Raw genomic sequence first — 24,767 nt, 5'->3', positions numbered from 1 at the left:
GTCTAACTTAAGCGGTTTAGATTTTTCATACAAATGTTTTTTCCCGCTAACTCCCGTTCCCGTGGGAATTTTGCAATATCCTGTTGTAACTAAGCTTTAAGTTTACTAAGGTACCTGCATGCCAAATTTCAAGCGTCTAACTTAAGCGGTTTAGATTTTTCATACAAAAGGATTTTCCCTTTAATTCCCGTTCCCGTAGGAATTCCTAAGTATCCTATAACCTGCCCAGGAGTATGAAAAATAATTGTACCAAGTTTTGTTAAAATCCGTCGAGTAGTTTTTGTTTCTATAAGGAACATACAGACAGACAGACAGACAGACAGACAGACAAAAATTTTACTGATTGCATTTTTGGCGTCAGTATCGATCACTAATCACCCCCTGATAGTTATTTTGAAAATATATTTCATGTACAGAATTGACCTCTCTACAGATTTATTATAAGTATAGATGTCTGAATATAGTTAATATCTCAAAAATATACTTACAGTGGTATCTTTGTTTTTTCTCTCGGTTTGGTCTCGATTAGTTTATTTTGTAACAACTTTAAAATTATGAATACTGAATGCTAATTTAATCTGTTTAAACTTTAGCAAACCTAAGAGTCAAGGTAAGTAAAGTTTAATAATAATTCCTGATTCCCATACTTCAAAATAATTACAATGATTAATTGTTTCATTTACATTCCCACGATATTTGTATTGCCTTAGCTTAGTATGAAAGGTTGAACTCTTGAACATTGTTAGTTTTTATAAATTAAAAAAACATTCACTTTGCATGCATATTCTGTCAGTCTTTCCGTCATAATAACGCAAAAACCCTCTTAAAGTAACATAAATTCCAGAAAATTAACATTCATAAAATTGTAGTTGTGCCCTAGAGCTTAATTAAAGACTTTAAGGATACAAAAACTCTTTTTCTGAGATCAAACATGTATGAAATCGATTGTTAGTCAGCTATTACCATACGCTTAGTAAAAAAAGAGCAAAAATCATCGGCGCACGGCGCTTGAATGCTAGAAAACCTATATTTAGCGAAACAAATTACATAACATCCACAACCACATGTTTGTTTTTATAGTTGTAAATACTACGAGTAGAGAGTAACACTAACTACCATGATTAGTTCTTCCTACGCTAGTAAAACGTATTTGCCCCATATTAGCATACTTTCGCGCGTCTATTGAATGCACATCCGATTTGCACCTTAGTGGTACTAAAAAGCTAATTGTTCCACGCAACCGTTGTTTTCATACACAATTTTATTGCAAAATAGAATTTAATACACCTACCGTAAGTAGCATTTACCTTGTACCTTGTTTCGACTACGAAAGCTCTTTTGTTTTTACCCAGGGCCGGATTCTAACCGCTCAAATATCGGTGCGCTACGCTCTGGACATCGCGAATGCTCTAGTCTTCCTTCGGATGCAAGGATACGTGCACAGCGAATTAAGCAGCCACAGCATCATGATAACTGGCCATGACGCGGCCAAACTGGCCGACCTTAGTCCGTGCCTGAAGCTGCCGAAAGCGAGGGAGAGAAGAGATAAGGGGTACGAGATTTACTCGCCGGAGCCGCAGTATGCTACTATTGAAGGTTAGTCAGAACTAGAAGCAGATCAAAGTTACTCGTATTTGTTATTTCTTTATGCTATCCAGTAGGCCTAAGATGCGCGCCGCGATAAGCGGTTATCACGCCATTTTATCGATTTTTCCCATACATTTTGACGTCGATAATAGTTATCACGGCGCGCATCTTAGGACTACTGGTGTTAATAGTCCCAAAAAGAAACTACTGCTTCATGCATGCGCTTCGATTTTAATATACCAGTCGCCGGCATAACGTGCTCTTCGAAATCATCTAGGTATAACGAATATTATCTTTTAATGTTGTACTTACTTGTCATAAGTTCACTAACATTTTACTATCTGAAAATATGTCTGAACTTCTTACATTTCGTACAGATACGCGTGAAACCAACAGCGCGGAATGCGAGCCTCTCATATCGGAGCGTTCGTCAGAGGCGTACCTGACCTCCCACGCGGTGTCAAAGGACTACCTGACGTGCCGGAACTCTGAGCACTACCGCTGGCAAGCGCCGGAACTATTCGAGCCAGATGAAGAAGGCTTTGTTCACGCGTGTTCTCGCAGTGATGTGTACTCGCTCGCACTCATACTGTGGGAGTGCTGCAACGGTGAGTCTCTCTCCTACCTCTTAGGACTACTGATGAATCGGAACTCTGAGCACTACCGCTGGCAGGCGCCGGAACTGTTCGAACCTGATGAGGAGGGCTTTGTTCACGCGTGTTCTCGCAGTGATGTGTACTCGCTCGCGCTTATACTGTGGAAGTGCTTCTACGGTGAGTCTCTCTCCTAGCTCTTAGGACAACTGACTTGTTGGAACTCTGAGCACTACCGCTGGCAAGCGCCGGAACTATTCGAACCAGATGAAGAAGGCTTTGTTCACGCGTGCTCCCGAAGCGACGTCTACTCGCTCGCGCTTATACTGTGGGAGTGCTGCAACGGTAAGTCCCCGCTAGCTCGAAGGACTACTGCCGGAACTCTGAGTACTTACTATCGCTAGCAGGCGCCGCCGGAACTATTCGAACCAGATGAAGAGGGCTTTGTTCACGCGTGTTCTCGCAGTGATGTGTACTCGCTCACGCTTATACTGTGGGAGTGCTGCAATGGTGAGTCTCTCTCCTAGCTCTTAAGACTACTGATGAATCGGAACTCTGAGCACTGCCGCTGGCAGGCGCCGGAACTTTTCGAACCAGATGAAGAAGGCTTTGTGCACGCGTGTTCCCGAAGCGACGTCTTCTCGCTCGCGCTTATAATTTGGGAGTGCTGCAACGGTGAGTCTCCTAGCTCTCGGGACTACTGATGAATCGGAACTCTGAGCACTACCGCTGGCAGGCGCCGGAACTATTCGAGCCAGATGAAGAAGGCTTTGTTCACGCGTGTTCTCGCAGTGATGTGTACTCGCTCGCGCTTATACTGTGGGAGTGCTGCAATGGTGAGTCTCTCTCCTAGCTCTCCGGACTACTGATGAATAGGAACTCTGAGCACTACCGCTGGCAGGCGCGGAGCTGTTCAAACCCGACAAGTAAATATGTACTTAAAGAATTGCAAAAGAGTTTAAAGGTATTCATTTGTGTGTGTGAACGTGCCCCACACGTAATATGAGCCCTCAAGCTGATGCATGCGCAGGATTCTTGCTTCTCTATTTGTTCTTGAACTCCCATTTTGTTCGGCAGGTTAAGAAGTTAAATAAAATGCCTATAGTTACGGATACATACATGTTTAGATTCGCTTAAATTCACTACATCGAATTACAAACTATTATAACTAGTATTTCCATTCACTAAATTAACTCATACCACTTCCAGCTGCGCTCCCATGGAAGACACTATCCTACGACAAGCTCAAAGAGCTCTACGTGCTATGGAAGACGGGCATCCGTCTACCAAACAACGGGACCTACCCGGGCAGCCTACTGGCCCTGCTGCAAGGCGGGCTGAAGGTGCAACGCGGGGAGCGCATAGACCTGGCTGTTATGCAGGACACTTTGCAGAATGTTAAGGTAACAGTACTATTTGTAAGAACTCTACGTGCTATGGAAGACGGGCATCCGTCTGCCGCACAACGGGACCTAAAGTCTAAAGTACGCCGAGCACGTAGAATTTCGTCCAATGACCCCAAACTACCCATCCTTATCGCTCGCGCGTAATTATATTGCTGTCGTGCTCGCACACTCACTGCGGCCGCCTGTCGCACAGTCGCGACAGCAATATAATTACGCGCGAGCAGTAAGGACAGCTTGGGCTCATTGGATAAAATTATACGTGCTCGGCGACCGGACTTTACCCGGGCAGCCTGCTGGCCCTGCTGCAAGGCGGGCTGAAGGTGCCGCGCGGGGAACGCATAGACCTCGCCGTGATGCAGGACACTTTGCAGAATGTTAAGGTAACAACACAGAATAATAATAAGTACTACGTACAGAAGGTTTTCTTCACGAAGGTACCTATTTAAAAAAAATATGCTCAATGTCATTAACAATATGGTGTAATTTAGCCTGTCTCAAGAGTCAAGCACCATTTTGTTGACAAACGTCAGTGATCGGTACTGCGCCGAAGCCATAGGGCTGACTTCGGTAAAATGATGTGTGACGTAAGGTGCCAAACTGCGGAAAATGGCGGAGGAAATACATTAATATGCATGAATTGTATTTTGTGTTTCTATTATTATTCAGGCAGTTAAAATACTGCACAGTATTAATTACACCACCGTTTTTACACACATAGTTTAATTTTATTGTCTTTACAATGCAAATGGGTGAAGAATACACGTGCGTGCGTCAATGCTCGCTTGTGATTGTCCTGTCGATTAGATATCTCAGGAGATGTAGTCGCGCGTGTTTTGTTTTCGATGCAAAGGCAAACTCGCGGAGATGAACAGACCTGGTAACAGTACTATTTATAAGAACCCTACGTGCTATGGAAGACGGGCATCCGTCTGCCGAACAACGGGACCTACCCGGGCAGCCTGCTGGCCCTGCTGCAAGGCGGACTGAGGGTGCCGCGCGGGGAGCGCATAGACCTGGCTGTTATGCAGGACACTTTGCAGAATGTTAAGGTAACAGCACAGAATAATAATAAGTACTACGTACAGAAAATTTTCTTCGCGAAGGTATTTAAAAAAATGTATGCTCAATGTCATTAACAATATGGTGTAATTTAGCCTGTCTCAAGAGTCAAGCACCATTTTGTTGACAAACGTCAGTGATCGGTACTGCGCCGAAGCCATAGGGCTGACTTCAAAAAATGGCGGAGGAAATACATGATTAAGCATGAATTATCATGAATAATATTTAGTACACCATTTTCTTTATTTTTTTCCATCATACACAAGAATACGCGTGTGTGAGTTATGCTCGTTCGTATGTGAGGCCTTGTCGAATAGTAATCCTGTAGGGTGCCATCGTGCTTGTTTTGATTTCGATGTAAACTCGCGGAGATGAACAGGCCTGGTACTACGTACAGAAGGTTTTCTTCGCGAACGTATTTAAAAACTCAGTAGAGTAGTTTTTTTTTCTTTAATTTATTATCGCGTATGAAATTCTAACGACTACTACTTTGTAAACACAAATCAACGATATATTTAATTCGTTCCTTTCTATGTATAGTCAATTCAATCCATCTATTTATAGCCAGTTTTAATTGTAAATCTTGAACATTGCTCTTGTGATGTGGTTGCTAATTTTACACAAGCTACCGCCAACGTCCATACCACGTTGAAAACACCGGTTCTCGTCCGATCACCGAAGTTAAGCAACGTCGGGCGCGGTCAGTACTTGGATGGGTGACCGCCTGGGAACACCGCGTGATGTTGGCTTTTTGCACTTAGGATTTCGCCAAAAGTAAAAAACCTTTTTTTTTGGTTAATTACTTTTATTGAAATGTAACAAAAACTAATACATTGTATAAATAATACACATAAATTAATATTTCTGATGCAAATTGTGTCAAGGTCGCATAAACACATAATGAATTAACTATATGCCTCAATAAAAAAAATATTACCACATAAAAAACACTAACTGCTATTATTCAGGTTTTCTTTTTGCGACCAAAGACAGCCTATGTATTTTTCCAACGTGATTGCAATAAAACGAAGTTAGTCTATTATAGTAAAATTAGTTTGGTTGGATTTGTCTTTTATAATACACACTCTGTTATACACAGAAGAGAAAAAATGAGAGATAAATTCATCCTAATATAAAAATAACTAACTGATCGATCTGTGTGATTGTTGCGGTGTTATTTATAGCGTTCAGTATGATCTTTCAGCAGCAATTATTTTGTTATTTACGATACATGTTTCCTTCTTTTGTTATTTGTCCAACTAAACTATTACAAATTATAATTGCATTGTAAATTATCACGTATTAATTAACGTTATGTATAGCCTCATCATAATAATATTACCAGTATCAAAAAACGATACCGATCATAGAAGATAGATAACTGACTCCGCTCTGCCATAGTATAATAATGAGTACTGCGGCTCTGTATAAATTGGACACAACTCTAGCATAAAAAATAACTCAATGATTAGTCTATGATAAATGGCATTAAACATAGAACATTGTGTTCTTAAAATTTACCTCATGTGTCGCCAACGTCCATACCACGTTGAAAACACCGGTTCTCGTCCGATCACCGAAGTTAAGCAACGTCGGGCGCGGTCAGTACTTGGATGGGTGACCGCCTGGGAACACCGCGTGATGTTGGCTTTTTGCTATTTGAGTTTGCATCTTTTTACACAAAAAGAAGAACGCGGATTTGTGTACAGCTCCACATTTTGAATTTTTTGATATCATATAAATTTTTAAATCCTTTATTTTGTTACATTTTTAGAATTCGGAGGAAAAGAAAAAGCATAATTCAAAAACTGCTAACGAAACAGATTTTAAATAGCAAAAACTGGCAAATGTATTTTTTTGTGTTCTCGATCATTATGTTTACTAACTAACTAGTAACTACATCTATCCGAATTACTCTACACGAAATCCTTAAACTGACCAAGTTCACAACAATTTAGTTCATTGTAGCCTCATAGAGGGCGGTATATAAAAGCAGCTTATCTTTATCATTTTCTGCTCCTCATTTGCCAACGTTCATACCACGTTGAAAACACCGGTTCTCGTCCGATCACCGAAGTTAAGCAACGTCGGGCGCGGTCAGTACTTGGATGGGTGACCGCCTGGGAACACCGCGTAATGTTGGCTTTTTGCTGTTCTTTCGTTTTTAACTTTTCATAACGACTATTTTATTTTTTTGTTTATTGAGTTTAATTCTACACAAAAATGCAATTTAAAATGTTGCATTATTTTTGAGCCAGTAAATTATTTAATTAACAACGTATTACGATACAAACATCCTAGTTAATTATCTTATAATGATTATATTGCATGCTGTATTTTTCTTCGAAATTAATTATTCGGAATCGGTAATTTTTTTCAATGTGGTATTTATTACTAACTAGCTTCCAAATTCTGTATTATGATATTGTCAATTTGTCATTTAATTTTAAGTTCTGCAAATGCAATGAATATGTGAGCATTATTGCCTTTATGTATTTTATTTTTACATTCATAAATAAGTAAAATAGCACTCGTTCCTTTCGGTTATAATAATTACAATGAAAATTGTTCTCAATTCAATACTAACTACATCTATCCGAATTACTTCGCACGAAATCAGTAAAAAATTTATGGTTGACAAAGGGCAAGGCACCCTTCATGCTATATACAACAATTTAGTTCGTTGTAGCCTCATAGAGGGCGGTACAAAAGCAGCTTTTTTTATTATCATTTTCGACACTGCATTTGCCAACGTCCATACCACGTTGAAAACACCGGTTCTCGTCCGATCACCGAAGTTAAGCAACGTCGGGCGCGGTCAGTACTTGGATGGGTGACCGCCTGGGAACACCGCGTGATGTTGGCTTTTTGCTATTTGAGTTTGTATCTTTTTACACAAAAAGGAGAACGCGGATTTCTGTATAGCTCCACATTTTGAATTTTTTGATATCATATAAGTTTTTAAATCCTTTATTTTGTTGAATAACAATTAAATGTTATATTTTTAGAATTCGGGGGCAAAGAAAAAACATAATACAAAAACTGCTAACGAAACAGATTTTAAATAGCAAATGTATTTTTTTGTGTTCTCAATCATTATGTTTACTAACTAGTAACTAGGTACATCTATCCGAATTACTCTACACGAAATCCTTAAACTGACCAAGTTCACAACAATTTAGTTCGTTGTAGCCTCATAGAAGGCGGTATATAAAAGCAGCTTCTCTTTATCATTTTCTGCTCCTCGTTTGCCAACGTTCATACCACGTTGAAAACACCGGTTCTCGTCCGATCACCGAAGTTAAGCAACGTCGGGCGCGGTCAGTACTTGGATGGGTGACCGCCTGGGAACACCGCGTAATGTTGGCTTTTTGCTGTTCTTTCGTTTTTAACTTTTCATAACGACTATTTTATTTTTTGTTTATTGCTTTTTGAGTTTATTTCTACACAAAAATGCAATTTAAAATGTTGCATTATTTTTGGCCAGTAAATTATTTAATTAACAACGTATTACGAAACAAACATCCTAGTTAATTATCTTATAATGATTATATTGCGTGCTGTATTTTTCTTCGAAATAATTATTCGGAATCGGTAATTTTTTTCAATGTGGTATATTTATTACTAACTAGCTTCCAAATTCTGTATTATGTTATTGTCATTTAAGTTCTGCAAATGCTAATGAAATGAATATGTGAGCATTATTGCATTTATGTATTTTAATTTTACCTTCATAAATAAGTAAAATACCACTCGTTCCTTTCGGTTATAATAATAACATTAAATAAAAATTGTTCTCAAGTCAATACTAACTATATCTATCCGAATTACTTCGCACGAAATCAGTAAAATTTATGGTTGACCAAGGCACGCTTCATGCTGTCTACAACAATTTAGTTCGTTGTAGCCTCATAGAGGGCGGTACAAAAGCAGCTTTTCTTTATCATTTTCGACACGGCATTTGCCAACGTCCATACCACGTTGAAAACACCGGTTCTCGTCCGATCACCGAAGTTAAGCAACGTCGGGCGCGGTCAGTACTTGGATGGGTGACCGCCTGGGAACACCGCGTGATGTTGGCTTTTTGCTATATTTTATGTTTTTCATAATACATACCAATACATTTTGTAACAATATATTTTTGAGTATTTTTTTTTATAAAACAGGATGTTGAAGTAAACTTAACAAAATTAATTTTTGGTTCAAGAAGATTGTAAAATAATTGTTTTCAAACAGTTTTGTAAATCCAGTTTTCCCAACCTTATTAAAAATAATTATTTTTGTTAAAGTTACTTTTAATTTTTAGCCAACAGTAGTAGTTAGTAGTCCAATGGTTTGGAAATCGTTCTAACACATATCATTTTCATTACAGCGCAACATTGACGATCTGGAGTACATAGTCATACCGGCGAGGCTAGCTAAGAAAAAGTCTGACTTCAGTTCTATGGCCTGGGACACCACATCGCCTACCGATTCCGACTGCCTGAGTCCGCGCGACATACAACACGACGTCGTGGTCCACAAAGAAAGAGACAGCTCTACTGAGAGCAGCGAGAAAGACTGCAGCAAAAGCGACAGCCCACATTACGAACAAATCCTCAAATCGCGCACCGAAACTTATACCATCCCCGAGAAATGCTTCATATCGGATGAGGACCAAGTCGATGATAGGCCAGTTCTAAAATACAACCACCTCCCAGAGAAAGACTTTTCTAGCGCCTGCTCGACTCCAATAGCAAAAATCAGGGCGCGCATCAAAGATATAGGCACGCCAGGCTTACACAGAAGCGACTCCACCGAATATTGCAGCATTCTAAGCCCGAACCGCACGAACCATTTTGCGTCTAATAACGAAACGTTCAATCTCAATGAAAGACCCACGACGAAACTCAGCAGGAGTTTCACCCCTAAATCGTACAAACCCCTTCACATCAAAGTGCCGGAGTGCAATTTGGACTCTATTAAAGATATATTGAAGGAACATAATGGCAGTGAACGTTCGTCGTACAATTTTGATATTAAAAACTACAGTTTGCCGACGACGCCGATCGCGCGGAGCAATAAGCTCAGGAAAAACGCGTGGCTCTCAGGCGACTTGAGTATGACACGACAGAGCAACGAGGCGTTGCAGGATTCAAAGAATAGTAGTAAAGGTAAGTTTGATCAAAGTGAAGTAATAATAATAATGACATGCAGGAATGAAAAAATGATGTAAAAAGAAAAAAAAAATATAGCAGTGGGACATATTTTGTGGTAGTCAAATACATTTGTTGCGATACAATATGAAGCTTATTATGCGTTCTTATGATTAAAAAATCCAAAGATCCTTTCGCCAACTACCATACATTTTCAAGCAAGTAAGTATTAGACAAAATATTTCGGCAGAGCTGTCGCCAACGTCCATACCACGTTGAAAACACCGGTTCTCGTCCGATCACCGAAGTTAAGCAACGTCGGGCGCGGTCAGTACTTGGATGGGTGACCGCCTGGGAACACCGCGTGATGTTGGCTTTTTGCTTTACCTATGTAAAGACTATTCATCACTTAATTTTGATATTTTAATTTTGCAATTTCTATTATAACACTGTTTTCTTTTCAGACAAAAATGAAGATTCGCCGCCAGACACTCCAATGATGTCTAATAACACATCGTTGGAAAAAGAACAGCCTGTTGAAACGACAGGTTTTCAATATCCCACAAAAGAATGCTCTCCGCAAAGTGTCGAGACTCAAGACAGCTTTTCCGGACTCAGGACGTAAGAAACTAATTTCTTTCATTCATCCTTCAGCTTTCATTAAAAAATAAACAGATACAAAATAATATGCACAAAGATAGCAGCGCCATCTGTTTGCATTTTATAGAAATGTTTGTCACTTGTTTCGTAAAACAAGTCACTATCATCGAGTCGGGTGATAAATCATTAATAAATTAATGCTTTTTATTTAAATCCAAGGCGGCCTATAAATTATAGTTAGTTATTGTATATTAGAGACTACCGCGACCTTGTCATAAAGAATATGAACAGTATGTTTTTCAGTAAATAGTAACTTTTTTGTGTCGCCGCAAGATGGCGTTAATAACATAATTGCAATTATTATAAAATGTGCTTTTTGTATTTCAATAATTCAAATAGGTAACTATACTAAGTTTTATTCGCTTCTGTTTTATGACAATAATTTTCTTTAGGTTGTAGTAGTAAAGATCACGTCACGAAAGCAAAAAGTGATTCGTTCCAAACTAAACACAGTACACAAGCGACATTTTAGTTCTTGCAACTCACGAAGGCGAGTGAGCTTTACTTGTGTGTGTACATGCACATAACGATAGTGTAATGTCTATCAAAACTTTGAACAACGAACAGTTAGCGAGCCACCACATATGTAAAGCTCACTCGTCTTCGTGAATGAGGGTTTTCGCGATTGAAAAATCCGCCAGATGGCAATACGTAGACGGGAGGTCCAAATGCTACATGATTGGTGGATTTTGACATATCTATGGTTTAAGACATTTATTTCTCTAAAAGAATTACATTCACTTACAAGAGAAATACAAAATTAACCTTAAAACTATAGATTATTTAAAGTTTATACAATTTTAATTGTTTACATTTTAATATTTTTTGCACGAAGCAGACGCGTACAATAGCAGTCACTCGAGTATTAATATATTGGCCATTCGTGGGTACACTAAGAAAACAGTAGTTATAATTCGTAACGACAGGTCCAATTACGTATCGTATTCTAGTTTCTATGAGAATGTTGTATCTGTCAATGTCATGTCAAAAATAACCAATCATGCAGCATTTGGACCTCGCGTCTACGTATTGCCATCTGGCGGATTTTTCAATCGCGAAAATCCTCATTGCAACAACTATCCTTCTTCTCCAGGGCGAATCAGACCCAATTGTCGCCCGAGTGCGAAGACCCAGTGCGGGAAAGAAGCAACTCCTGGTCATTCCGCACCTCCATGGACCGCAGCAAGTTCAAGATGGAGGAGGACGTTCTAACAGGCGTCAACGTGAAGCCTCTGGTGGCCATACACGAGCGCTGGATATACGAGGCCAACCGCAAGACCGGCCGGTCCATGTCGCTGCCTGAGGACCACAAGTGAGTATACGCAGAGTAGATTCTAAGACCAGAGCAAACGACACAGTCTCTTGAAGATTTACCACTAGAAATGGCTGTAACTCCTGGTCATTCGTCACCTCCATGGACCGCAGCAAGTTCAAGATAGAGGAGGACGTGCTAGCAGGCGTCAACGTGAAGCCTCTGGTGGCCATACACGAGCGCTGGATATACGAGGCCAACCGCAAGACCGGCCGGTCCATGTCGCTGCCTGAGGACCACAAGTGAGTATGCTGAGGTTAGATAAACTGATAGATTAGATACTCATTATATTCTTGACGATAACCCACTATATGAGGCGACGAACGAAAAATTAATGCAAGCTTAAGGCCTCAGCCTCGAACTTAGCGGGCAGCGGGGCGGCGGCGGCGGCGGCGCGGGAGCGGGGCGGGCAACGCAGACCCGTTCTCGAAACCAGCGGGCAGCTCGCGCGGCGCTTTAGCGGCGAAGTGTTGTGTTCGGGGTTTGTATTGTCGAGATATTTGTTTTTATTCGCAAACGAAATGTCTGAACAACGGCGACAATTTTATTTCGATTCCAATTTATTCCTAACGCTCGATTTATTGTGGGCAAAAGAAGGAGTGCGCTGCCCGCTCGTTACCCGCTCCCTCGCCGCTGCCCGCTCGTTGCCCGCTCCGGCGCCGCTGCCGCGCCGCTGTTTTCGAGAACCGGTCTATTTGATTTCACGCATAAGATCCTGCCGCTGCCGCGCCGCCGCCGCTCCCGCCCCGCTGCCCGCTAAGTTCGAGGCTGAGGCCTAAGAGTAGGCGCACACCGTGGATTTTTGTCAGCCGATAGTTTAGTCGGGCAGTTGATCAGTATGGGCATGTATGGGAGTGCGCACACTACGCCGATTCGATTTGGCCGATTCTTCATACAATTTGAAATCGGGCACAACTATCGGCCAACTAAAAATCAACGGTGTGCGCCTACTCTAATACAACTGACCTCTCCCTTCTCTTCGTTGTCTTGATAATTTTCAAGCAAGTAAGTATTAGACAAAATATTTCGGCAGAGCTGTTGCCAACGTCCATACCACCACAGAATAATAATAAGTACTACGTACAGAAGTTTTTCTTCGCGAAGGTATTCAAAAAAATGTATGCTCAATGTCATCAACAATATGGTGTAATTTAGCTTGCCTTAAGAGTCGAGCACCGTTTTGTTGACATACGTCAGTGATCGGTACTGTCTTGATGCCATAGGGCTGACTGCTACAAGAAGCTACTGTGTCGCCATCTAGCGCACCACACTTGCATTCACTGCTCTTCGCGGCAACGCGCAGCTACATGCGGCCGCCAGTTATACAGTGTGAGTCACGTTAAAGTGTACATATGAAAATAGATGAAACTAGACCTATTTTTATCGACAAAAAGAGGTCAAAAAATTTTTGAGATTTTTTTTTAATTTTTTATAGAATTTTTTTCTTCCAATTACTTATTGTAAAGAAAACGTAATAACTTTTAAACTAAGCGGTATATCCTGATAAAATAAAAACAGTAATAATGCTAAATAACAGGCGATACTATAAAAATACATAAAATACACAAAATAGGCCAACAAATGATACTTTTTGAAAAAAATCTGCTTTTAAATTCGTGTTTTTTTGGTTATTTGATAAATTTCTCAAAAAAATGCCCCTATAACCGGTGGTTTTTACTACTTTGTATTATTCTCTATCGTATTACCTTCGTAAAACCAAAAATTGCATGTCTCTATCCCTATCACAACATTTGCAATGATCGTTTGAACTAAGCCTCTCCGGGCGCGCTATTCAACGCTTCGTTAACAACGAAACTGAAAATGGCTCTAGATTTGTAATTTAGATAAAGACAAGTTAAATTTCAAATAAAAACAAAAGATTTCGAAGTAAAATAAGCATTTTAGTTAAAATTAAAATTTTCTCTACCTGCAGCGGAGAATAATGTTGTGGCAGGCCTTTGTTCAAACGCTCATAGCAAATGTTGTGATAGGGATAGAGACATGCGATTTTTGGTTTTACAAAGATAATACGATAGAGAATAATACAAAGTAATAAAAACCACCTGTTATAGGGGCATTTTTTGGAGAAATTTATCAAATAACCAAAAAAACACGAATTTAAAAGCAGATTTTTTTTCAAAAAGTATCATTTTTTATTATTTGTTGGCATTTTTTGTGTATTTTATGTATTTTTTTAGTATCGCCTGTTATTTAGCATTATTACTGTTTTTATTTTATCAGGATATACCGCTTAGTTTAAAAGTTATTACGTTTTCTTTACAATAAGTAATTGGAAGAAAAAAAATTCTATAAAAAATTAAAAAAAAATCTCAAAAAATTTTTGACCTCTTTTTTGTCGATAAAAATAGGTCTAGTTTCATCTATTTTCATATGTACACTTTAACGTGACTCACACTGTATAGTGTAAGAGCTAGCACCTAAATATTTTATAACACACATAACTGTGACAATTTATTTCACGTGGGCGAAGCCAAAAAGCTAGTAAGAAATAAAAATTCAATTCAGTAGGTATTTCAAACCAAATTTTATTACATAAACAAAAATTATACTAATTTCATTATGGGCCCTTAGTATGTGAAAACTGCAATTGACGATATTTCGCACTGTTTTCAATATTATGTATTACAGAACGTATGTGTGATGGGATGATATTTTCGAAAACACGATTAGAAAAAATTTTTCTCGAAAAAAAAAACATTTACCTCTGGATTTTTTTATAAAAGTTTAATATGACCGTGTTTTACAATAAAATTCCTATAAAATCACAAAGGTATCATGTTTGCCTCTTTGATTTCCTGGCTGTTTTAGATTTCAAAAACCTAAATATATTAATTTATTAACTTTCTGATAAAAATGTGAATGGCTCTTACGATGTCCCCCCCTTAAATCAAAATGTCTTTATTTGGTCTATATGCCCATCATCACTACGTAATAATTATAAAAAAAAGTCGCTTTCCTGTCTGTCTGTCCCTATGTATGCTTAGATCTTTAAAACTATGCAACAGATTTTGATACGGTATTTAGGGTTCCGTAGCCAAATGGCAAAAACGGAACCCGTATGAAACAGCCATTTTTTTCCGAAACTATAAGAAAAATACTGATGAAACTTGGTATGTAGATGTATTCTGTGAACAGCATTAAGATTTTCACACAAATTAATATAGAAAAAAGCAATACATTTTGGTTTTCATTAAACCCATACGTGTGGGGTATCTATGGATAGGTCTTTAAAAATGATATTAAGGTTTCTAACATCATTTTATATGTATGTACATACATTGTACATCATGAAAACTTCCAACGAAAATTGGTTTGAACGAGATCTTGTAAGCAGATTTTTTTATAATATATTTTTGAAAAACCATTTCCGGCGCCTGAAATAAACGGGTATTTCAAATAAACTCGACCTTGAAATCATATTCCATTACATTTAAGCATTCTAAGTTACTCTAGGTTAGAATTTTTATTTTTGAAAATATATTATCAAGGTTCACTTTTAAAGCAACATAGCTCATTCGACAGATTTAAAAATGTGTACATTGACCGAGAACCCTTCCACATTCATTATTAAAAAAAATACGCTGAAAAGCTTTCAAACATAAAATTAAAAAATCTACTATACCTAAGTAGCATCGCATACGAAATGAAAACATAGAACGTTTTTGTGCACTTTTTAAAATGAGTTAACCAAGTATATGGCTATTAGACTTGCACACGTCCGTCCGTTTTTTGTAGGATTAATATAATTAAGTAACATTTATTTTTTGCATTCGGCTCTTGGTCTAACCCAAACGAAACACGAACAACTAATGAACTAACAATGAACAAAGTTGATAAATTAGTAATATGTAAATAATGAATTTGTTTTACGAGCTGTCCTGGCGTACTTCGTACCGCAAATTAATATAAAGTTGTTTAAGTGATTTATAAAATCGCAATATTAATTTTTGAAAGTAGGGTCATTGTGCTGGTTTTCTATCTAACTTCGGTTTTCGTCCATTTCACTGAGCTGCCATAAACACATGCGTAAAATTTGAATACAAAGTATTGTATTCACAGAAGGCAGTAGCCATCCCGCGCTAGTTTTGTTGCAATCTATAATGCCTAAGCAACAGTTCTACCTAAATGAAAATGTAATTTAAAAAGTAGTGAGTTCCAAAAAATTACGTAAATGCGCGGCCATACACCGGTCACCGGTACATTGCAGAAATCATCGCGCTAGAAAAAAAACGTGCTGACAGGAAAAGTTTTTGGCACGTATGTCTAATTGATAACATTATAAACACAATTTTAAGTGTTTATTAAACTTCTTCATACAAAATTAAATCTTAGATGACTAAGGGTCATTTTTTTAAAGCATAGCTTAGGTCATATAGCAGGCAAATCAACTCGGAAAGGGATCAACAACGTATCGCCTTTTGTGACATGGAGGTAATAGTGGAGAGGAAATATAGATCTATACAAAAATTCGACAAATTAATGACAAACAGCTGTTTATCTCTTTCTAACTTACCCCTGGTGATGTATAAAAAAAAGAAATAGATAATGTTTGGTCAGTACTCATTCTGGCAACATTTTCATGTGACGTCACTAACTACCTGACTTGTGCCGAGTTGGTACCTACATACAAGATTTAAGAAAACAACATATTTATAGGCAGTCAGCTGAAAACTACACGCACACACACACACAAATACCTGTCAGCTGATTGCCTATATTGCGGCCATGTTGTTTTCTTAAATCGTGTATGTATTTATAATGCGTGTAAGTGTGTTCGTAATGTACCGAGTACGTTTATTCTAAAGTTACGCTAAGTCCATGAGACATTGATATACGTCAGTGTTTTGCGAGCTGTCATTGCCCTTCGCGCGCTGTCATCGGCGAGGCAAGGCGTTTACGTTACGGTGCGGATTGTGTGTGCGTTGCAGTATGGACTTTAGTTGACTGCCTTTATGAGCACTCGAACGACATAAAATAATATGATACATTTATGTAAGGGTATTTTAAGATCACAAAGTTGGCAACTCCGATAGTTGGACGAAAACCAGCGCAAAGACCCTATCCTGTTTGACACCTATAATAATTGACAATAGCTGGCTCGGCGAACTTCGGCAAACTAATGTGTGACGTGAAGTGCCAAATCGCGGAAAATGTCGGAAGAAATACATGAATTTGCATGAATTATCATGAATAATAATAACCACTTATTTACCTCTCAGTGTCTTCAGGCAACTTAAAAAAAGTACATTGTGTGTTTTTATTATTATTTAGGCAGTTAAATACTGCACAGTATTTTTTACCAAGTATTTTTTTATTTTTTTCCATAATACAAGAGTACGCGTGCGTGTGTCAATGCTCGCTCGTATCTCGTATGTGACGCCTTGTCGAATCGCCTCCTGTAGGTGGGCTATCGTGCGTGTTTTGTTTTCGATGTGAACTCGCGGAGATGAACAGGCCTGATACCACGTTGAAAACACCGGTTCTCGTCCGATCACCGAAGTTAAGCAACGTCGGGCGCGGTCAGTACTTGGATGGGTGACCGCCTGGGAACACCGCGTGATGTTGGCTTTTTGCTATTTTTAGTTTAATAATTTTATTTGAATTTATTATAATTTTATTTTAATCATTCAGCTCATTTTGGTTTATTTTCCATCAGACTTGGTGTTTCGTTTTATGCAGTTGAGCATACATTTACAAAAATAAATAAATGCTTTAATTCTTATTTCAAGGGCAAGGGACTAAGAATAAAAACAAATTACAAACTTTTGACAACATTGTATTTTAGCTTACTGCAAGACAGGCATATCATTATTGAACAAATTAAACTAAATACTCGTAAAAGCTTGTAACAATACCGGCGCCATGCCACGTTTTACTTTGTATTGCAAAGAGTATGTGTAAAATGCCACAGGGCCATATGGGGACTTACGCGGTATTGTTAGCATAATTGACGATATCGTATTTCTTTAACTCCTGCTTAAGTTCGTATATTTTGCCCAAGCTGTCGCCAACGTCCATACCACGTTGAAAACACCGGTTCTCGTCCGATCACCGAAGTTAAGCAACGTCGGGCGCGGTCAGTACTTGGATGGGTGACCGCCTGGGAACACCGCGTGATGTTGGCTTTTTGCTATTTTGTTATACCCTTCATATATTTTATTTTCCTTTAAAAATATGAAGTGATTTTTACCATTACATACTTTTTTATTTATTCATAGATGTGCTGCAATCCCAGCGGTGAAGCCAGCTTCCCACTGCGTGGACACGCTACAAAAGTCGCTGCCCCAGTTGAATGCCAGGAGGCCTTCCAAGCCGTTTAGGGCTCCAACTTCGCCGGGCGTCGGGAAGACTGGTCAGTGACTTTAAAAAAACTACATAAGTAACGCACATAGGGCATTATGGTGATTAAAAAAGATAGGCATGATGACAGATTGACATGCTTGTCTGTTTCCCAATTTTAGAGGGTCATAATAAAACGAATTAAAATTAAACTTATATCTAACAAAAAGTTTACAGATTCTTCTTTTTATCTGTATATTGCTAATTACAATCCTAGGATTAGCCATGCCTAGTATGGCGCAGTTACACTATACGCGGAATGGATCGAATTAGATAGGTAGTGTAAACACGCAGTTCAATTCGTTCTACCGTACGTCGCCTGTTCGATCAATTTCGCGCAGTGTAGCTGCACCATTAGGCTCTGCCTACTTCAAAACTTGTAGTCCGTTATTTATGATAATCGGGGTTTGAAATGTTTGTGTAACTGATGCCAAACTCGATATGCACGCCGCTAATTGCACATTGCATGTTTTATAACATTTAATTAATGCTGTAAGTTACGCTATTATTGTTATTGTGATTTGTGCATGCTATCGGTAGTGATTAACAATTTATTACTGTTCTTTGTGTTTGCCAACTAACTTATTAATAAGATACCTATAATTATGGTAATTCCTAAAAGTATTTTGTTAAAAATAATTGATTAAATCTTCGCTTAGATTTGTGGTCGTTCGTTATGTTTGTTTTTGTGTTCTGATGACATTTTTAAAATGTTGAAATGTGAATATTGATTGTCTTGCATTGCATGTCTATGTTTATGTGAAAAATTTTCTCTTATAATAAACAATACAATTGATCTAATAACAGCTGTTTCTTTCTTAACACTTGCACTTTACGCTTTCGTTCGTTCGTTCGTTCGTTTCAGCCGAAAGACGTCCACTGCTGGACAAAGGCCTCCCCCAAGGATTTCCACAAAGACCGGTCCTGCGCCGCTTGCATCCAGGTACCTCCCGCGACCTTCACCAGATCGTCGGTCCACCTAGTGGGAGCCACCATCACCACCATCATACCACTTTACGCTTTATCCTGTATCATTGTAAAATTATGATCCACAACTTGCATTATGCGACAGTATTAATGTTTCCTACTGGATAGTAGTAGTAGTAGGCCTAAGACGCGCGCCGCGATAAGCGGTTATCACGTCATTTTATCGATTTTCTCCATACATTTTTGACGTCGATAAAAGTTATCACGGCGCGCATCTTAGGCCTACTGGTCTACAATCGTACTTATTTCTTTTTCATCTTACAAAGAAACAACATTACAAAATATTGTTTAATTCAACTTTAATTTAGTAGAAACTATTACTTTGGTATTTCTTTCCTTTACAGGTGCGCAATGGGAACAATTTTGCCACGCCCGCGACACAATAGCAAAAAGTGTGAACTTCGGCTCTCGGGATTCTGAACGATTCCATACTTGGAAAAAAGATACTGACAAAGGGTAGGTCATTCGATTCGTAATTTTACTGTATCTTTTGCCAACGTCCATACCACGTTAAAAACACCGGTTCTCGTCCGATCACCGAAGTTAAGCAACGTCGGGCGCGGTCAGTACTTGGATGGGTGACCGCCTGGGAACACCGCGTGATGTTGGCTTTTTGCTACTTTAACTCAGCTTATTTTGATTTATTTTCCATCAGTGTATATGCAGTTAAGTATAAATTACAAAAAAAACTACCTTTATCTCAAGGGATTAAAAATGTTATTGTGATTAGCAACTTTTGGTATTTTTTTTAGTTTACTGCAAGACACATTAGACACATTTAACAAACAATACCGGCGCCTTCTGTATTGTAAAGAGTTTAAGTGAATCATAGTTTTTTTTTTAAAGTGAATGCCACATCACCTGGCCAAATGGGGACTTACGCAGTTTTGTTAGATTATGATGATATCGTATTTCTCTTATTTTTGCATAAATTCTTATATTTTACTCAAGCTTTCGCCAACGTCCATACCACGTTGAAAACACCGGTTCTCGTCCGATCACCGAAGTTAAGCAACGTCGGGCGCGGTCAGTACTTGGATGGGTGACCGCCTGGGAACACCGCGTGATGTTGGCTTTTTGCTATTTTGCACAATTTTCAATTTAATATGATTTAACTTATTTTTAACTCAATGAATTGTTTAAATTAGCAAATACATCGTTGAGCTATCGTAGTTTCTATTTTTATGCAATAATTTAAAAAGACTAAAGTAAAAAAAACACACAACTTCAATCTTTTCAAATATTTTGTTCATTGCAGTAGAGCTTTTTCAATTTGTAAAAAGAATATGCTAGGTATTTGGTTGTTATAAATATGATAGCTTTCAAATTGTATGATACAAACGGAAATAAATTATTTCTGGTTAAAAATAATTTTAATGGTGATATCATTTCACACAACTTTCATTAATTGATATAACTACATCTATCCAAAATTACTTTGCACGAAAATTGTGAAACTGACCAAGGTTCACATCATGTTGTCTACAACAATTTAGTTCGTTATAGGACTCATAGAGGGCGCCCGGGCGGTATAAAAGCAGCTTCTCTTTATCATTTTCGACTCGGCATTTGCCAACGTTCATACCACGTTGAAAACACCGGTTCTCGTCCGATCACCGAAGTTAAGCAACGTCGGGCGCGGTCAGTACTTGGATGGGTGACCGCCTGGGAACACCGCGTAATGTTGGCTTTTTGCTGCTCTTTAGTTTTTCATAAAACTATATTTTTTTTATCTGTTCTGATAAAATTGTTTATGATTACGTTTACTTACAGTACTGTAACCGAAGATGTGACGCCAAAACCAGAGCCGAAGGTGGATCAAGCGACGGACACGCGGAGTATCGAAGAGTTCATTCGCGAGCTGATTCGCAAGGAGTTCCAGCACCTTATACATGAGTATTCCGACGACACGGCCACCACCGCTTCCACGGACAAAAACGAGGATTTTCTTAACAAAGGCGTCGCGAACATCATGGAGAATTTAAAGCACGACGACTGCGACCAGACCTTAAAGAAAGAGCCAATAAAGTCGTTTTCGAGGGTCAAAATTAACGGCAACAACAAACCGTTGTTGCAAATAACTTTTAGCAGGTCCGGGGAGAACAGCCTGCAGGTTTTGGATAACTGCGTGAATGTTACCATTTGTGACGGGGTGGGCGCGCGAGAGAAACAGAACCAGTCGATGGCGGAAACGCTGACTGAGGACATGCATGTCAACTCGCTCAAGAGGTGCCAGGCTTTCAGTGCCATTCAGGTGAGATTTTCATATTTAAATAATTAAATACAATCAGGCGTTTTGAGACATTTTCCGTAAATCATTAATAATAGGCTAGATGACAAAATTTCAATTATTAGTCCGTCAGACAGATAATTAGAAAATATTAGACTCATATTTTTTATTTTCTTCCATAATTAAATAATAACAGTGCTAAATCGAGTTGAAATGGCGCGATACGTCACGCTTGAGTAGAATTTTTACTCAAAAGTGACGTCACGCGACATTTCAACTCAATATTATAATACTGTAATTATTCGATTATGGAAAAAAATAAAAAATATGAGTCTAATATTTTCTAATTATCTGTCCTACGGACTAAATAGAATTTCGATTTCATTACCCAGTCATCATCCCTATTGTGGTGAATTAGGTTTCCTTTTTGTAATTTTAATGACAAATAACCAAAAATGATTATGAATTAATATTATTGAATAACTAATTGAATTTATTGACATAGCTATATAATAATTATAATTGTAATTTATAATAATGATTTCATATGCACAAATTCACATGCCAGCTACGCTGGTGAGATAAGCTGCACCTCTTTTTAATTTAAGACCACATATTTTATTGTACCACATTATCTCGGTGAATAAATAATCTTTGAATCTTTGAATTCTATCGAAACAAATCGTGGGTCGAATCACGAAAAGACGTAACAGATTTTTATAAATTTCACAGCAGCGAGAAAAATGCATTTCGGGCCCTTTTTAACTGTCAATTCCTGACAGAATTCAGTTACGATCTTTTGTAAGGTTATAAAATGCACGTTTTTTAATAACATGGTGTGTTTATCTCAAGATCGCCATTTTGTTAAATACGCCTTTTCGTGATTCGACCCACGAAATATGTCTGTAAAAGTATTTCATTGTTTAAAAATAATGTCATTTCGTTTACAGGAAGCTAGAAGCACCGAGGATCTATACATAGACGACGACCTATCAACACAAATGCAAGAGAACTTCGGCGGCAAGGTGAAGCTGATCCCTCTGCACGGCTCGCTGCACGAGATCCTCTGCGAGAAAGAGGACGAGTGCTGCCTCATCAAGGTCAAGCAGGAGAACGGCTGCGACACCGTCTACTTCCGCTGCGACGCCTCCGACGACGTCGTCGACGCACCACACCCGAGAGACACCGTCGTCTTCAAACGCAGCATATCCCTAGTAGAAGAACGAATCCAGCGCATATTCCCCAAAGAAAAACGGGCGCAGACCCCCATCCTTATCCGACGCGCGAAATCTAATACGGACGCGATGAAAACGCGCCCCAAATCGGAAGTTTTCGCGCCGAATATCACCAGAGAGTCGCGAGCGCTCAGTAACAGTAGCCCGTCGTTGATAATGAACGATAAAAGTGATGAAGTCGAGGTCAATATAGAGAACGTGATGAGTTACCAAGACTCGTCTTCGGAAGAATGTCTGAAGTGTCAGGCGGAGGCAGACGACTTCGAGATGCTCGAAAGGAAGATAGAGGAGGATCTCGCGAATAGCACTCTCTCGTCACTCACTTGCGGCTGTTTGGAAAAGATCTCGGAGGAAAACCTGTCGGTGATCAATGAGGAGGGCACCGACAAGGATTGATTGTCGATTGACGTTCGTGTCAAACGATGGTATTTATATCAACTGTTGTAGATTTTAAAAGAATTCAAATTCGTTGAACGAATCATGGTGATCGAGGTAACCTTATATTTACTTTTTTAAAGTGTAGATTGAAGATTTACCGGTTTCAATTTCAAATTGCAAACCAGTGATGATGTTGATTCCGTCCATTAGATCGTGATGTCGATATTAGTATATTAGTTCCTTTATTTGTAGAGTAAAAGTTTTCAACTAACCCTGTGATCATGGCAGACCAGTAATCTGTAACTGAAAGTACAATAACATCAGGGAGTCGTTGGAGGCGTAAGATAGCATAATATTTATTACCTTCTTGCCCTATTTTGTTGTTTTAACTGATTAGCATCGATTGCTAACCGCCAGTCATTGCATGACGATATTTGACGAGTACAAAGTTATCAATTGTTTTGTTACATTCCAGAGAGTATCGATAGGTGAATAATTTTATTGTAACGTGTTTTAGCTGTGAAAAAGTATTCAGTGTTACACTGAATTCTTATTCGCCACGTCAAAGGACTTTTTAAATGTATAATATCTGTATTGTACAAAGCCCTTTCCCCGATATTCTCGCATTTAGAAAACCCAAAGATTTGCATTAGGTTTTCCCAATTTTATATTATAATTTTTTTGTTTATTAGGTTTTTAGAGTTACGCAAGGCTATGTGATTTTTAGACTAAGGAGCACGAACCATTCCACTGTTGTGATTTCTAGTATAGTTACTTACACCTTGTAAAGGTTTATACTTGCACTATTTTAATCTGTATGGTTTCTCGTTGATCTTAAATTTTATATCTGAATTTCTTTTCTATAAGTTTTTAAAATCGCCAAAAGATTGCCTTAATATTTGTCACATTTTATCATTGATTTTCTAAAATATAAATTTTTAAATCCATAATTATTGGGTGATTTTAAAAGTTTTGAGTGAAATCGAGTGCTTTACTTCAGTTTGACCAAAGACATTCAATTCTGGGGTCAAAGCACTTTAAATTTTCATTTTAAATACTTTGTTAGTAATTGATTTTAGATCTATATAATCGTTAATAAAACTTTGTATTATTCATTTTCAATCTTTTATTTGAAAATAGTTTTTACACATTTACACAAAATAATATGTATTCTTAAAACTAGTGAACATAAAATGTAGATTATAAAGGCACCAGAATGTTACAAATGAAAATGCATAATTATGGCTGTAAATACTCAGTACTATTGCTTATTATTACTTATTGGAAGACATTTTAATAGCTAAAATATTTTGACTTTTAAATAAACTAAAATAAAGAGTATCATCACAAATAATGTAGATTTCTATTGATCAAATCAATCAGAAAATAATAATATATAAGAATAATATCTAGCGATCATTTTGATTCACTTTATGACGAAAATTTAATTGGATAGCTATCATAGCCATAAATATTGCCAAAAATGCCAATTACATTGACATTTAAGTAGAGTCCCTTAATGCTAAGCGTCCACTTGTCGGTATCGTACGAAACACACCGTATCGGATGTGCGATGCGTACGATGCGGACAGGTGGACGCACTTATATGAGTTTCCATATAAATAATACTACGATCCGTTGCGTGCGATACGTCCGATGCGTACGATACCGACATGTGGACGCTTAGCTTTAGAGAACCATTACTTTTTTTTAGTATTGCACGTCCATAAAGCCCGGTTTCCACCAAGCGGAGCGGATCGGAGAATTAATTCGAATAACCAATCAGATTTCGTTCAGATTGAATGAAATTGTCTGAATGAAATCT

General features: G+C 38.3%; 2 protein-coding genes, 11 non-coding genes and 1 pseudogene across 13 annotated transcripts in view; all 14 read left to right on the top strand.

The window, feature by feature from the left end:
- The window catches only part of LOC135079517 (uncharacterized), a 29,849-nt gene extending 18,093 nt beyond the window's left edge, over window positions 1–11,756 (top strand). The window contains exons 6-12 of the mRNA XM_063974173.1: window positions 1,353–1,596; window positions 1,965–2,296; window positions 2,378–2,525; window positions 3,390–3,583; window positions 9,018–9,798; window positions 10,245–10,401; window positions 11,534–11,756. Coding sequence (XP_063830243.1) covers window positions 1,353–1,596; window positions 1,965–2,296; window positions 2,378–2,525; window positions 3,390–3,583; window positions 9,018–9,798; window positions 10,245–10,401; window positions 11,534–11,756 — 2,079 coding nt within the window. The remainder of the gene's footprint in view (window positions 1–1,352; window positions 1,597–1,964; window positions 2,297–2,377; window positions 2,526–3,389; window positions 3,584–9,017; window positions 9,799–10,244; window positions 10,402–11,533) is intronic.
- LOC135079579 (5S ribosomal RNA) lies at window positions 5,276–5,394 on the top strand. The gene has a single exon (XR_010258821.1). It is a non-coding gene; the product is annotated as a 5S ribosomal RNA (ribosomal RNA).
- On the top strand, window positions 6,177–6,295 carry LOC135079578 (5S ribosomal RNA). Its single transcript, XR_010258820.1, has one exon. It is a non-coding gene; the product is annotated as a 5S ribosomal RNA (ribosomal RNA).
- LOC135079582 (5S ribosomal RNA) lies at window positions 6,672–6,790 on the top strand. Its single transcript, XR_010258824.1, has one exon. It is a non-coding gene; the product is annotated as a 5S ribosomal RNA (ribosomal RNA).
- On the top strand, window positions 7,393–7,511 carry LOC135079593 (5S ribosomal RNA). The gene has a single exon (XR_010258833.1). It is a non-coding gene; the product is annotated as a 5S ribosomal RNA (ribosomal RNA).
- Window positions 7,896–8,014, top strand: LOC135079581 (5S ribosomal RNA). The gene has a single exon (XR_010258823.1). It is a non-coding gene; the product is annotated as a 5S ribosomal RNA (ribosomal RNA).
- On the top strand, window positions 8,609–8,727 carry LOC135079592 (5S ribosomal RNA). The gene has a single exon (XR_010258832.1). It is a non-coding gene; the product is annotated as a 5S ribosomal RNA (ribosomal RNA).
- On the top strand, window positions 10,038–10,156 carry LOC135079590 (5S ribosomal RNA). The gene has a single exon (XR_010258831.1). It is a non-coding gene; the product is annotated as a 5S ribosomal RNA (ribosomal RNA).
- A 97-nt stretch (window positions 11,757–11,853) lies between the features above and the next one.
- Window positions 11,854–22,995, top strand: LOC135079264 (uncharacterized). Its single transcript, XM_063973877.1, has 5 exons — window positions 11,854–11,994; window positions 17,992–18,125; window positions 19,444–19,555; window positions 20,873–21,353; window positions 22,280–22,995. Exons 1-5 carry the CDS (start codon window positions 11,855–11,857, stop codon window positions 22,958–22,960), a joined length of 1,548 nt encoding a protein of 515 aa, XP_063829947.1. The 5' UTR covers window position 11,854; the 3' UTR covers window positions 22,961–22,995.
- On the top strand, window positions 17,228–17,341 carry LOC135079584 (5S ribosomal RNA; annotated as a pseudogene).
- LOC135079588 (5S ribosomal RNA) lies at window positions 17,780–17,898 on the top strand. The gene has a single exon (XR_010258829.1). It is a non-coding gene; the product is annotated as a 5S ribosomal RNA (ribosomal RNA).
- On the top strand, window positions 19,592–19,710 carry LOC135079583 (5S ribosomal RNA). Its single transcript, XR_010258825.1, has one exon. It is a non-coding gene; the product is annotated as a 5S ribosomal RNA (ribosomal RNA).
- LOC135079577 (5S ribosomal RNA) lies at window positions 20,056–20,174 on the top strand. Its single transcript, XR_010258819.1, has one exon. It is a non-coding gene; the product is annotated as a 5S ribosomal RNA (ribosomal RNA).
- Window positions 20,671–20,789, top strand: LOC135079580 (5S ribosomal RNA). Its single transcript, XR_010258822.1, has one exon. It is a non-coding gene; the product is annotated as a 5S ribosomal RNA (ribosomal RNA).
- Window positions 22,996–24,767: the final 1,772 nt, after the last annotated feature.

This window comes from Ostrinia nubilalis, chromosome 16, assembly GCF_963855985.1.
Source record: "Ostrinia nubilalis chromosome 16, ilOstNubi1.1, whole genome shotgun sequence".
NCBI classification, from domain to species: Eukaryota; Metazoa; Arthropoda; class Insecta; order Lepidoptera; family Crambidae; genus Ostrinia; species Ostrinia nubilalis.
The sequence above is the reverse complement of the archived record's forward strand: the minus strand, read 5'-3'. Positions and strand labels throughout refer to the sequence as shown.

What these genes read in the sequence shown, in the direction of transcription:
- LOC135079264 (XM_063973877.1), top strand. Translation starts at nt 11,855, where the DNA reads ATGGACCGCAGCAAGTTCAAGATAGAGGAGGACGTGCTAGCAGGCGTC. An exon ending in TCGCTGCCTGAGGACCACAA is followed by an intron (nt 11,995 to 17,991) that starts GTGAGTATGCTG and finishes ATTTATTCATAG; the next exon opens with ATGTGCTGCAATCCCAGCGG. An exon ending in GCCGGGCGTCGGGAAGACTG is followed by an intron (nt 18,126 to 19,443) that starts GTCAGTGACTTT and finishes TTTCCTTTACAG; the next exon opens with GTGCGCAATGGGAACAATTT.